Source organism: Gobio gobio (genome assembly GCF_949357685.1).
Source record: "Gobio gobio genome assembly, chromosome: 2".
NCBI classification, from domain to species: domain Eukaryota; kingdom Metazoa; phylum Chordata; class Actinopteri; order Cypriniformes; family Gobionidae; genus Gobio; species Gobio gobio.
In genome coordinates this window covers 50,974,789-50,990,414 of record NC_137098.1, presented here as the reverse complement: position 1 = coordinate 50,990,414, position 15,626 = coordinate 50,974,789, and the positions used below count along the sequence as shown (strand labels likewise).

Here is a 15,626-nt window from a genome sequence, read left to right as displayed (position 1 = left end):
CTAGGGGTGTGGATTGATTTATTAAATTACAATTTGATTTGATTATATTGAAATATTCTGCAATGTAAGAATACTAGAGGCCATGGCCATTAAAGAAGGCCATGGGTTCAGTTACGGAATGCATGACATTATAAAATACTTTGAAAGCAATGTAAATTGCTTTGGATTAAGCTATGCATGCATGAAAATAGTTTTAAAGCATTATAGTTTGAATAAGAATGAATTATATGTTGGTTATTACATGTAATGATAACCAGAAATCACAATGCATCAATGTACTTAATAGATATGTTTAGGGTTTAAACTGGCTGTAAGAATGTTCAAAAATTATTTTCAGAAACTTTTTGATGAACTCATGATGAGATAATAGATGTGCTAGTATCTTATGTTTTATATTTGGGGACTGCATGAGGAGCTGAGAACGTAGTAATTTGATAAGTACAATTGCAGAGCATGTTCATTGTTTATTAAGGAGAGACAATTTGTTCTCTCATCTTTTCTGGACTTTATGATTTGCTGCACCAAATCTCATTTGATGTTCATGTAATGTGACTCATCTGTCTATAGGTTGTTCATAACAATAAAATAAACATAGGCTCCTTTGTGATTCTTTATTCTGAGAAAAAGACTCCTATTTGTTGAGTTTTTCACAAACCATGCACAAAAATGCCTTCGACAAAGCTTCTGGATAAAACAAACAAGACACCTGCTAAGGTGGTCTAGGGGGTTGGGTCTTAACTGGAGATTGAATGACTTGATTTAGAAACCACATAAAATGGACTATAGCTGCACGGATTAAATCACTGACACTGTCAGTGATTTCCAGCTGTGTGTCAAATATATAGGTATATCACATAGGATATAGTAGGTATAGCCTATATATAACAGCCCCGTGATTTTGTCTCATTTACAGGACAATTCGTCACCATTATGTGGAATATGAAGAATTAATGACAGGAGGCGTGAAGGTCTAGTAGCCGCCCCTGAGCAGAATCACACAGCGAGCAGCAGTGAAGTATTGAGTGTAGTCAGTGCCGCTGAATGATTCAGTTCTCGAAAGGAATGAATAAACGGGGCAAAAGATTCACACAGCAATTGAATGAGTCCTAAGAACGTTTTCATCCTCTTGGAAAGCGGAGTTTGCTTTAAGTTCGCCTGTACTTAAACGCGAGGATACCACAAATCACGGTAGGTGTTTTTCTTCAAACCATCAACTGGACGCTGAGAGCAGCAGATCACTGTGGAGACGCGTGTGTAGTATTTCTGAGGATCTGAAAGTTTCTTAGCGGGTATTGCCATGTTTTGAGATGACATATCGTACAGTTGATTAATTGTGTTGCTTTTGGCTGCCTTGCAGCGAGTTGCATCTGCTGCATTTTCACTACAATACTGTAAAAGACAAAGAGAAGATTGTTTGAAGAAACCAATTATTACGACTTTTTATTGGATGTGAACATTTGTTTTACTGTAGTTTAAATCGATGAGCTTATTGTAAGTGAACATTTCACGTTGCCCTATGTGTATGCATTTACATTGCTTGAAGATGAATTACAGTAGGATTTAGTTAAATCATCATTAGTGAACAAGGTGGGAGTGGCCACGTGATGACCTTATTCATTTGCTAGCTTGAAGATGGAAGTCTATTTTGTTTGTTGGAAGGAAGGCTATGCTTGTGGCTGAAATGACTTGCAATCATAGCAGGAGCCAAGGGTTTTCACTTCTGCCTTGTTTAACTTGTATAATCTCATTTGGCAGCTGCCAAACCTAACACATGCTCTTTGTGATTATGTTTGAATTAAAGCCAGCCGTGTTTCTCCTTCTAAATACTATACTAAAATACTAAAATACTAATAATTCCCATTTCTTATTTTCAGTTAAAGGGTTAGTTCACCCAAAAGTGAAAATTCAGTCATTAATTACTCACTCTCATGTTGTTCCAAACCTGTAATACCTTCATTCATCTTCAGAACACAAATTAAGATATTTTTGATAAAATCCTAGAATTCTGACTCCTCCATATAAAGCAATTTAATTAACAATTTCAAAACCCAGATAGGTAGTAAAGACATTGTTAAAATCATCCATGTGACTACAGTGGTTCAACTTTAATTTTATGAAGCGATCAGAATACTTTTTGTGCGCAAAAAACAAACAAAAGTGTCAGACTCTTAAGGCCTGTACACACCGGGACGAATATCGCACGCGCTTATCGCCAGCGTTTTTCGTGACGTTTTTCGGCGCGTCTTGAGTGTTCACACCCAAGCGATTTCCACTGGCGATGCGCCGAGTGAACGTGCACATTCAGTAGATGCGCTCCCGGTACACAAGGTGGTGCTGCGGCACTCACGCTTCTGACACTCGCTTCTCACACAGAAAAAGAAGAGGAGAGACAGTATTTACGTGCTTGCCAAAACCATAGATATATTATGTCTATGGCAAAACCATTCACACACTTTTTGCTAACTGGCAAGCAGCATTAGCAGCCCATCTTCTTCTTTGTCTACTTACTACTTCTTCTTCGTATCAATGTGTGCTCGGCAAGACCGATTTTGTGCTTGAGCGCCACCCAGTCGTGTTTTACTGTCACTTCAGCAGCTCCAGGCACGTGAACAAAAGCGCCAATCTCATTGGTCGGCCAGTTTTTAACGCGCCGCGTCAAAATAAAAAAACGAACCCGAGGCGTTTTTTTAAAAATGACGCTTTTACGCCTGGCGTTTTACGCGTCGGTGTGAACACTCACATTGGCGCCCATTGTTTAGTCACGAGGCGTTAATCGTTGGCGATAAACGCGCGCGAAAATCGTCCCGGTGTGAACAGGCCTTTACGCTGTTGACATAGTGTAAACACTGCAGCGCTTCCTAGTTCTACAGCAGAACGACTTGTGCGCATGCGTCGTCGTGCTCACGCGAACAGCGTCTGCCAATGGTAAGCCGGCGTTCTGGAAGCGCTGCACTGTTTACACTGCGTCAACAGCGTAAGAAAGCATTAGTTCATCTTTAACATTAGTTAGAACTAAAGAGAACATTAGTTAAAGACAGACGCACACAAGAAGATTTGTCCTGAGTTTTATATCATCAATCCGTGACGTGTTCAATTACAGTGAGTTGCGGGATTGAAATGGTGGCTAGCAAACAAAAGCAATCTCTAGCGTTCATTTTTATCATGGCTTGTCTTGAAAAAAAAGTGGAAAAGACAATGTGTGTGGAGTAAGTAGTGGTTTGTTGTTGTCGGACTAATTGTCTCTTTAGGTTCTGATTTTTTTTATTTGATGGCTGTCGAGCCACAATTCAGGCCTGTGTCTCAAAACTGAAATTTCAAAACAGAATTTCATCAGAGGTAAAATTTAATCGCAATAGTCTTTAATCGGCTGTCAGCGAACATGTCAAACTAGCGATCAAAGGCTACAGATTTTAGCCTACGATCATCAGAGGAATCGTTTAGGATTTGCAAAATTAGTCTCAAGATGGACAAATCGTGGCCAAAATCGTACAGTGTGCACCCGACAAATCATAATTTAAAACCATGTCCCATTTCTGCTACACAATTTCAGACACACATTCTTCAGTACTCCTAATACCTCTGCAATATGTTGTCATTCATGACACTTCTGTCACAAATCCCTGCTTCCAGAGATTCAGTGGCCATTTAAACTTAAGGTAGATGTCAGGAAAATTCCCCTTTAAAGCAGCAAGAGCCGTCATCCCCTGATATCTATTGCTATTCATCCTCTGGCTTTAGTTAAGTCAGGGAAAGCCACTTGAAAGAAGCAGTCGCACTGGGGAGGAGCTGATTGGCAGGTGAGGGGCTGATTTGTAGGCAACGGGATTAGAGAAGTGTCTGAAAGAGAGGAGACGAGAAGCTCGGTCAGGACCTGATTCCCCTTCAGTGATTAAACCGATTAAATGCATTTACTGGGTGGAGGAAAAGAGAGGTGTGGAAGGGTTGATGCGCCAACACAAAGACTTTTCTTGCTGTGTATTTGCTATTTTAGAGCATCAAACCTATTTCACGTATCTCAATCAGAAACAATGGCTCTTGAAAAGGGGCTCAGGCAGTTTAAGTCAATTATACAACCTGTCAGTGTCGAAAGCTGTTGAGTTTAGTCAGGCTTCATGGCTGGCAGGGGGCGAAGAAGAGCAGATCAGCACAGCAAGCGCAGCCCTTGAGTGACAGTCTATCGGTATATATGCGATGATAGTTACTGTACAGAATGTAATGCATACTGTCTACTTCCTTTATCTTGTTTGCAAACATTCTGTTAATGCAAGTTTTCCTACATAGCATTACTGAACTATATTGGTATAGGGTCTGTGATAAATAAAATATTGGGTAACTCATAAAATATTTATTAAGGGATTATTAAGCATGATGGGTGAGATTGAGGAAGCATTTCTGACCACATAAAGTCAGCAGAATTGTACATTCTTTTTTCATATACTAAATTTGTTAGCATTGCAATTTCCCAAGTCTTCCACTTTAAGTTCTCTTTAAGCTTTTTTTATGGACCAAAAGTTAAATCTGGTATTTACTCAGATTAATGTTGTTTTAAGCCTGTGTGACTTGAAAGAAAGTTGAGATTAGGTAGAATTAGAGTCTCAATCACCATTCATTTTAATTGTATCTGCATTATTATAATGACATCCCCTTTTGTGTTTCACAGAAGAACGTTTTTCTAAACATGCAGGTTTGGAACAAAATAAGGATGCGTAAATGACAGAATTTTCATTTTCAAACTCAAATGCATGTACTGGCCACTGCGCTAGGGTTGAGCAAAATTCAGAATTTAAGAATTGGAAGTGGAATTTAATGAATTACAATTCAACAGAAATTCAACAGGTTATGCCATTCATACATTTGTTAAAAAATAAAGTAGTATTATTTGAAAAATTAAGGACAAATTTCTATGGAAACAGATTTGTCTGTTTACCTGTATGGCCTATATAAAACAGTTTCAAACAAAACTTTGTCAAGCCATCATTCAAAGTTTGTCCTAATGATTCCTCCCTACACAGTTAGTTATATTTCAGTCGAAGAGCAATTCTGCATCCTGTTTGCTTCCTCAATTCAAATTCAGGAATTTAATTGGAATTTAAAAGCATTCTCAACTGCACAGCCCCGACCATGCAACATGTCAGAGCACATGCCCTTCCCACCAGGCCACGTCTCCAACAATAAAGAGTTCCTTTGTCCGGGACTCCACCTGTGAGCATTTGTGATGTTTCTTCCCCCGCCATGATCAATAGCGACCCAGGAGATCCGAGATTTCAGCTTGTAAAGGCTGGGGCCGTGCATTGAGGCCTCGCCTGGGCCCATCTGAAAAGCTTTTGAAGCTTCCGTATGTGGTTGAGAATGTGGATAAAGCTCACAGGTGTCTGTGTTCAGTTCTACTTTCTGATGCGAGTCAGGTACCTGCGCCACGCAGCGCAATGGCTAATTAGAAAGCAAAAGAGAGACACAATTTTATTTCACAATGAGGCAGTTCTGTCATTCCACGCTGCATGTATGTTGACTGGTGTCTTTGTGGGGAGTCACGGTGAAATGTCCAGGGACACACAGAAGTCCCATCTGTTCCTGTTTTTCATCTGCAGTCAAAGCCTTGCTGCAATTTCTCTAAAGGCTTAACAAAAGTGTTTGACTGCATTCAGGTATTACTTTTGTTCCAGAGATGTATGTATTCTGTAACATGTATTTGTATACATTTGTATGCTGTGTGTATGTATATGTATGTATATATATATATATATATATATATATATATATATATATATATATATATATATATATATATATATATATATATATATATATATATATATATATATATATATATATATATATATATATATATATATACAGGGAGTGCAGAATTATTAGGCACGTTGATTTTCTGATCATATTTTTTTTCCAGGCACATTTGACCAATTCCAAACCACAGTAATCCTAATAACTACTATTGATTTAGTATTTAATAATGTATAAGTGATATATAATTGTTCATGAAGGCTGGAAATGAAAATCACCTTATATTCAGGTGTGCAGAATTATTAGGCATGTTTTCTTTTACAGATAAATTGAGCCAAAAAAGAGATTTAACTCAGACTGAAAAGTCAAAAAGTATTAAATGGCCATGAGAAGGATGCAATACTAATGCAATACTAGACATTGCAGTTAAGGCATGACCATTGGACAGTGAAATGCTCGTTGGGTCAGCAGGATCTGACAAAAACAGGTGGTGAAGAAAAGACACCTATTAACTGCAAAATAATTAAGAATTAAGGTGAAGAATTAAGGGTGAAACCATCAGGAACCCTTTAGTCTCCAGCGCCACCATTTTCCAAAGCTGCAACCTACCTGGAGTCTCCAGAAGTGCAAGGTGTCAGGATCTCAGAGACTTCAGTTAGGTAAAGAATCCTAAAAAATGACCCCCACTAGATAAGAATCACAAGCTGAAGTGTTGTAAAATACATGAAGAAGGTTTTTTTATAGGCTTTATGGACAGATAGGTTGAGAGTGACTCTTGAAGGACCAGCACCACATCCTCTAGTACCACTGTTTGAAGAATTCATCTTCCAGAATCTGGCAGGACGTTTTGGGAGTTCATTTTAGTCCATCCTGAAGTCCGTTTTGCAGAGATGGACTAAAAATGAACTCCCAAAACGTACTGCCAGATTCTGGAAGATGAAAATGTGCCTGGAAAAAAAATATGATCAGAAAATCAACGTGCCTAATAATTCTGCACTCCCTGTATATATATATATATATATATATATATATATATATATATATATATATATATATATATATATATATATATATATATATATATATATATATATATATATATATATATATATATATATATATATATATATATATATATATATATATATATATATATATATATATATATATATATATATAGGAAGGTTCAAGGAAGGAACAGTGGTGAACCGATGACGGTCATGGCCAAGGCTCATTGATGCACGTGGGGAGCGAAGGCTGGCCCGTGTGGTCCGATCTAACAGACGAGCTACTGTAGCTCAATTTGCTCAAGAAGTTAATTCTGGTTCTGACAGAAAGGTGTCAGAATACACAGTGCATCGCAGTTTGTTGTGTATGGGGCTGCATAGCCCGCATGTGCCCATGCTGACCCCTGTCCACTGCCGAAAGTGCCAACAGTGGGCACGTGAGCATCAGAACTGGACCACGGAGCAATGGAAGAAGGTGGCCTGGTCTGATGAATCACGTTTTCTTTTACATCACGTGGATGTCCGGCTGCGTGTGCATCGCTTACCTAATGAACACATGGCACCAGGATGCACTATAGGAAGAAGGCAAGCCGGTGGAGGCAGTGTGATGCTTTGGCCAATGTTCTGCTGGGAAACCTTGGGTCCTGCCATTCATGTGGATGTTACTTTGTGTTGACTTGGCCTCCAAATCTCAATCCAATCGAGCATCTGTGGGATGTGCTGAACAAACAAGTTCGATCCACGGAGGCCCCACCTCGCAACTTACAGGACTTAAAGGATCTGCTGCTAACATCTTGGTGCGAGATACCACAGCACAACTTCAGGGGTGTAGTGGAGTCCATGCCTTGATGGATCAGGGCTGTTTTGGCAGCAAAAGGGGGACCAACACAATATTAGGTCATAATGTTATGCCTGATCACAAAAAACTGAATTTAGTATGATTTATAAGCAGTTTTCCTCTCACAATGTAGGGAATACTTGAAACACACACACACACACACACACACACACACACACACACACACACACACACACACACACACACACACACACACACACACACACACACACACACACACACACACACACACACACACACACACTTCTGCTTGTCAATCAAGCTTTTAAAATGAATGTGGCTTGGCTAAAAGTCTTCATTTATTTAAAAAAGGAGTTAACTCTCATTCTGAAGTCAATTGTTATGGTTGCAGACCTCCTTGACAATGTGTCCGGAATAATGAACAATGGCCAGGTGGTGCCAGAAAACCTTCTGTCAAAAACACTTTGATATGGCAGGATATTTAGCTTGTATTATCAGTAAGCTGTGTCCCTCCCTAATTGTTTTCTCTGACAGACCTTTTTCGATATGCGCAAAATTAATTTCCAAGTGAAATGAGTTTTGTACATCATTGCACATCACCCAAAGTAATAAACTTGGAATCACCATTTGACACTTGTGAGCCCACAAGCTGGTAAGCAAACTAAAGATAAAAAAAACAAATAAATGGGTTTTTTTGTAGCATGTCATCTTTTGGTTACTATCTTAGGATGCAGGTATGCCACCGCCACGGCCACGCTGAACCTGCATGGACATTTATACTGGTATTATTAACATGGATGGGAAGATGTTTTCTATACAGTTTATGTGTGTGTGTTTACACTTTAGTAAAATCTTTTTGATTACCAATATTCTTTGATGAATAGAAAGTGTCTTGTATCAAGTCGAAGCAGGACAGAGTGGAGTTTAATGATTTGACATCTTTAGCTTTTCCACTTTGACTGGGCTTTATCTGTTCTCTCTGGTTACCTTGCCAACTATAATAGAGACTCATGTTTGCTTTCAGATGATCTAGTTGTAGAAATGTTTACGCTGTTGTTTAAACTATTGAAGGAAACACAAACCCCTGTACTGGCTCGGTAATGGTCCTAGTCCCCAAAATTGTCCACTTTTATGTAACCTGGAATCTGAAATGGCAGGACTCCCATTATCCCACAAGAATTCTTCCGCCGCAGCATATTTCAGTCTCTTTTTTGCACACACCTTTTTATCTGCACTTGTTTTTGTTTTTACACCATGTTCTCAATAGGCATAGACATCTTGTTTATCTCTCCAATGAAACAGAATCTTTACTTCCAATCTGGTACCCCTTGTGGACTGAAGTGATGTTATAATTAAAAAACAGCACACCCATGATCCGCTTGAAATAAAAGCAGAAAGAAGAGGATTAGGGGTGAGGAACTGCTTTCCACAATTCATTATGCTGCTTTACTGCTGTTCACTGTGTCTTACTGTGCTCTAATAGAAACTGAGCTTCATGTTGGTGAAGGGAAACTCTTTGTAATGATTGTGAGGCCCAGATGGCTTAATTGAGAGGGACGTGTTCACCGTAGAAATTCAACTTGCTTAACCATGCTATATTACACACCAACCCTTAATGAATCCTGCAGAAATGGAAGTGGAGGTTCAATGACCTCTTTGTAATTTCAGCTTCTTTGTGATGATGATTATGAATTGTTATGGTACTGCAACCTTCAGTTACGTACCTATGCTTTCAATTTGCATTCATGAAGTGGCATGAACTCTCTCTCACAGGCCATTTATTGTGTATATGCTGTTTGCTGTGAGACTGGAAGAAGTAAAGTCAGAGCCACTGCCTTTGACCAGTCCAGTAATAAATCACATCGACTCCCTCTGGAAGTTCGAACGTCTAAGAAAGTGAAACACGGAGAAGAAATCTGACCATGCAGTAAATAAGTCTGAGAATCTGTGTCTGCGCCTTTCCCTTTAGGTATTGCCTCTTTGCCTTTGTAGGTGTCTCACGGTTGCTAGTTTAGTCTTTCATACTGGCATCTTTCGAGTTGTAGAAAGTAAAAATGAAAAGTCTGTGAATGAAAAGATTTTCATCCCTTTTCTCCTTTTTATTCCTGTTCTTTTTCTTCTGAAATCAGTGCAGAAAATGTGAAAAATGTCTGGGCCAAGGAGGTCTGTAATACGGTCATAGCATCAGCGCCAGATCCTGCAACTCCTCCCCTTCGTTCATTATCACCTCAATACTAACTTTCTGCACCTGTCATTACGAACTCCCATGCTGTGTTCGAAATCGCCCCTACACCCTCATTCACTATTCCCTACAATACTCCACTAATAAAGTCGACTTGAAGGAGTGAATGAAAACGATTTGGACACTGAGTACAGTCCCGGGTATACTTCAATTTCCGCGTCTGGACGCGCCTTGCGCGCAGTCGTGTCCGCACAGCTTTCAAAGTATACTCAACCGTGGACGGACACGAATAGTCGAGTTCGAGACATGCGCAGTACAATTTTTATACTTTACCAGACGTCGGAGGGCAGCACTGAGTCAACAGGAAATTCGCTCGGCAGGATCAAAGAAGAAAAGTAGTGGATCAACCATTGCAACATATTTCAGAAGAAACAACAACGCACAAACTTCGCACAAACGCTGATCAAGTTTGCCGACCATTGTAGTGCTTTCCTCCTAGTGTTTTTTTGAGTCGCTCTTTCTGCAGTCTTCTTCAACGACTGCACACTAAGCACAGTTGCCAAATGTGCGTGCCACACCTAGTGGACCCTTCTGTCTTTCTTGTGCATGCGTTGTTGTATGCGCACCGAAGTATACTTTGGCCGTATACTTTGGTCGTATACTTTGGCCGTATACTTTGGCCGTATACTTTGGTCGTATACTTTGGCCGTATACTTTGGCCGTATACTTTGGGCATCCTGAACAGTCCATCCTGAAGCTTCCATACAGTCCCTTACATTCCTTTGTTGTCTATTGGTGAAGATCGCTTCAATAAAAGCTTTAGATTCACTCATCCCATCTGGGTTTGAGTTTTTTTAGAGTTAGGCTGGCCACACACACAAAGATTTTAAGCCCGATTTTGAGCCCAAACAACTTTTTGTCCAAAAAAACCCTCAATTGTGTGTCATTATTTAACTGCTCCCGATCGAGTTGGAGCGTCCCCAATCTCAAATTTCTCAAAATTCTCAAAAGACTCTTGATTGGGCTGACTAGATACCAGCAATAGCCAATGAGAGTGAGCAAGCTTTACCATATGTCATACAGTGTCTCAATTGAATGGGAAGTTTGTGTCTTTCTTTTTGTGTGTGAGATCACTGTGAGATTCTGTTTGCAAAAATCCTTAACACAAAATTTGTAGGAATAATTGACTAAATAAAATTGAAAGTTTAAATCACAGCTTTTTGTTTTCAATGGCTATATTGGGACTTTGATTTAGTGAATAATTAGATTAAGGTTATATTAATTGGATTCATTGTGCAGCCCTATTTGGGATATTTGGATGGGGGAATGTAACTGCACTTGGCCTGCCAGAAGATGTTGGACATTTTTCTCCCTTTAAATCTTTGTATATTTTCATAAACTGATTTCGACAAGTCGATTGCCCCATAGGGAAAGGTCCTGGTTCTTTGTATGACTTGTCCATCCTTGGATGTTTTTAAGTGTCTTTTATAATAGCACACCACCCACACTGAAGCACTGCAGTATCCAGTGACTTCATGCCGAAGGAATTGCTGAGCCGGTCATTGTTATTGAAACATCCAAAAGAAAGACTGATGAACTTAATCGTCATGATATAGCTACTTGTATTTTATTTGATCAAACATGCTGTTGAGTGGGTTTAGTGAATGTAAGAGCATTGTAGTGGTGTTAGGTCTGAGGAGAAGAGAAGAAGGGTGTGTATTAAGTCCTCCAAAGTGTGCTAAGTTATAAAATATTACCCAGATAAAATATACACAAGATGTTACTATATCAGCCATGCATTCCTTCTTATGTTTGGTTTGAAGAATAAAATCAAAAGGTATACCATTCCTAACACAAAAAATTATAATATAAAAAGAGAGAACTAGTTTTCTACAGCATAGATGGACAAATGTTCCATGGCGTGATTCTGTTTCTTGTCAGGAGTGTTTCTCAAACATTGTGTATGGGACCCAAGGTACTGTATAGCAGCCGAATAGCTTTGTGCTCAGTTAGTGGAAGGATATGGGTCATGATTGATTCCCTTTGCCCCTGCCATACTGGAATGCACTCCAGAGACAGATAGAGAAGCCAGGCTCCTCAGTGTTTTTGCCATGTTCTTTGAAGGTACTGCACATAATTGAGTCCTTGGGGTATAGATCTTGGCCTTCAGTGCTCCCCTTTCATGCCTAAGTTTTTCTCTGATAGCTGTCATCTGAAACAGCAGAAACGGAGCTTCTCAAAGTCTGATCTGCATTTTACCATGTATTGGTCCGAGGGACTTGTATGGGAAGGGAATCCTTACAAGTTGTATTGTGGTATTAGTGTTTTTTTCTTCTTCTTTTTACTTTTCTCTACTTGTTTTTTTTTAACTTTTCAGTGAGGTCGACCTGACCAAGGACAACTCGTTCCCAGAAAAAAAAACTTTGGGAGGCCTTACTTAAATGGTAGATATTTAAGCTTACGTTAAAGTGCAAACAGCCTCTAGTTGCAGACAAGTGTTCAGACGGCTTGAATGTCTAACAGATCTATCCATCAAATGACACTGAATGGTTCTGTTAAAAGCATGATGTAATTCCCAGTGCACATAATATCAATCTCTTGATGGGTAGGCTGCTAGTAATCTTCTATCTTTATCATTGAGTGGAGATAACATATTTACTTTTTGCGCTTTTGCCGTTAAGCTGGTCAGAGTGGTACAGGAAGAGTCTAGAGATCAAGATGGAAAGCTGGAGGTGTTGGTTGATCATAAACAATGTTGTTACGGTTAACTAAAATTACTGAAATATTTTCTGCAATAAAAAAAACTTAAATAAAATAAAATATAAATATTTGAAGAAAATACTTTAAATAAAAAAAAACTTAAATAAAAAAACTAAATATTGCACTATAGCAACTAGCTGCAATAAGTTTAAATTTGAAGTACTAAAATTACTAAAATTAAAACTGAAATTATATATATAAAACATATATATGTATATATAAGTTACTGACAAAAGCACCCAAAAACAAAAGACTGAAAATCTGAAAAGATACAAAAAAATACTAGCTATATAAAGATACTAATAAAAATACTATAATAGTGTATAATACTAAAATAACTTTTGTCTTGAGGGCATTAGTAGGATATGAGTTCCTTTCTTTTGCACAAGGATGATTCACTTTCCTTCTATCAGATTGATCTTTACTGTCTAAAAGTTCCATGCGGGCCATTAACAGTTTGCTCTATTTTGTCACGATGTTCTAGGCCCTAGCCTGAATCTGTCACATGGTGTGACAGGTCATATATTCCATAAGCAATGTAACAAGCGCCTATTTAAAAAAAAAAGAAGACATCAAACATACATTCTCATGCTTTGGTTTGGAGTGTATGCTATTTTTTCCTGATAATAATAGTACAGTACACATCAGCACAATGCTCATCTCTTGAAGTTAACCTTTATCAACCAAACTATAATACATTAATTTCACAATTAGAGACATCACTGATATTTATACACTTTTTTTCTTCCGATATGGTAATATTAATTTATTAATCAATCAATAAAAATAAAATAAAAGTACACAATGACCCAAATAGATGTATTACAGTAATATTGTTAAAATACAGAATAGCTGTAAAATAAAGTCATATTCCAAATGCACATAATATAAGGTACAGTAGTTAAATACCTGTGCAGACATTCCTCTGTTGAGCTACTGACATGTTTTCTGCCCAATTGAGCTGAATCAAAACAGTCAGACTCACTTTTAATATACTACACTTTTAGAGGTGCCATTGTAGCCCTAATGACAGCTGGACTTTGTAATGAGTGCTGGTTTGTTTATCACAATTGTGATGAGTTGGTCATCACATTGTGTTTCAGCCGTGGTAAAGTTAATGTGCCGCTCTTTCTCAATCATCATTTCTCACAGTTTGTGAAGCATGGCAGGGTGTGGAGCCTGCAGAATTGAATGGTTCCTGGAGGATGTAAGTCCACTGCGCAACAGCTGGAAAGTTACGACAGGCAAAGATTAATATGACTGTGGAGCAGAATTAATGTTCAGGAAAAAGACAGCACATGCCTTTTTTTAAGTATGTTATTAGATTTTTTTTTTTACTCAATATATAACTTAAGTGTGGTCTGCTGCCTGCCTGTTCTGGTTCTTCTGAACATTTAATTGCTACTCAATTTGATGTGATCTGGTTGACTCTGTGCACCGGCTCAGACAGTTTTCTGCGACATTTTATTGGTACTCCATTTTCCTCTCTGTTTGTTTCCATGGAAACAGATGAACATTTCAGTCCCTTAGCGCCGTGCCCTATACGAACTCCCCACCATGGCTAATCTGCTCTTGATGCTCTGTGCTCAGAGGGTACAGGTTGACAAAGAGTTTTCTACAGTGCATTAAGTACTCGGGACATAAGTGCCTTATATTGTTTCAGTTGTGTGGACTCCTAGATGATAATCAATGTGTTAATGATATTCTGTTCCTCAGAAGAATTGGTCATGTGAAGCATCCTTAGCCTTGAAGGTTAAACTGAATAAACTGGTTGTGAGGGCCTCTGGAGAAATTCTTCTTTCTGTGAGTGCAGGCATTGTTCATATTAGCCACCAATGGTCTCAAGGTCACTGGTCAGATTATAAGTATGAGGCCTCTGCTCTGTCTTAGTCGGATGCCCTTGTTGTTGCAGAAGGGATCCAAGCAGACATCTAGCTGATCACACTTGAAGCACTAAAAGAATGCATGAATACTAATAGCAAGAGGGTTGCAAGATTTGAAGAGAGTTGAGAGTATGAGGTCTCAGTAACAGTATTTGCTTAACATTAGTAACATTTAAAATAATATTCTATATGAAATAATGACTCTCTTCATTTTATGCACCTTTATTCACAGTCTCACAGAAGAAGTGTGAAGCAGATTTCTGAAAAGCATCACGCTTGCCATCAGCTGGAAGGAGAGACATTTACAGGTACATATGGTATGGTGATTTTTGATCATTTTTAAACATGCCATCAAAATCTGATGGCTCTTGTCACTTGGGTCAGCATGAAAATGAATATTCACTTGGTTCTTAATTTTAACCTCACATTTAAAACTGGGAATGCATCTTGTTTGTGTATCACAACCTCTTATGCTACAACTAGGGTTGTCAAAAGTACCGGTAGTTACCAAGTCGTAACTGACATTTTAAAAACATAACGATACCCGCCTTTCTGCAGTACTGATAGTATCACATACCGGGTTAATCTGGTACCCACGCTCACGTCTGTATTTGTGTGAGAGTGAAATATACTTACAATTGCACTTATGTTGAGGCTACTACTTGACTTATACTGACAGAAATGTATAAGTATATTTAGCCTATACTTGTACTCAATATTTTGATTGAGATGTACTTAAAAGTATAATGAAGTATTCTAAGTATACTTGGCTTGTAGTTGTGTTCAATCTTTTGATTGAGTAGCCTATTAAATACTTTTTCCACATAGTTTTACGTAATGTCTTATAAACTCACATTGTTTGTATAATGATTGTTTGAAATAATGATTCATAAAGAAAACAGATATGTTCCTAATTCTGTGTATCTGAATTTTTGTGTAGGCTAGTCCACTAGTAGTGTATATAGGAATTTACTTCAAGGTCTTTAATACTCTTTACTACTCTTCATCTAATTTACTCTTTCCCTTTCATTGACTGAATTTTCTGGCTATCCATGTTTTCACTGTTATACAGTAGGGGGCGCTATTACACATCTTCTAGTACAGAATCTTTGGATCAAAACACAGGTGAAGAAAAAGCAGAAACAAGTGAATGTAAATGTAAACTCAAATGAAAAAACAACGCAATCATCAAACATTAAACAGTATATAAATCTGCCTAACTTTACTGAATG

General features: G+C 38.3%; 1 protein-coding gene across 3 annotated transcripts in view; it reads left to right on the top strand.

Moving 5' to 3' along the window:
- Positions 1 to 802: 802 nt before the first annotated feature.
- tspan18a (tetraspanin 18a) overlaps positions 803 to 15,626 on the top strand; it is a gene marked incomplete at its 5' end in the record, with an annotated part of 38,514 nt that continues 23,690 nt past the window's right edge. The window contains 2 exons of one of the 3 annotated variants that reach the window (XM_079808602.1): positions 803 to 1,188; positions 14,627 to 14,702. Coding sequence is in view for 1 of the 3 variants with exons in the window: in XM_079808601.1 (XP_079664727.1) it covers positions 14,709 to 14,711 (3 nt within the window). Of the gene's footprint in view, positions 1,189 to 14,626; positions 14,712 to 15,626 lie in introns of all 3 variants that reach the window. The other 2 variants (XM_079808601.1, XM_079808603.1) reach the window with 2 other exon arrangements.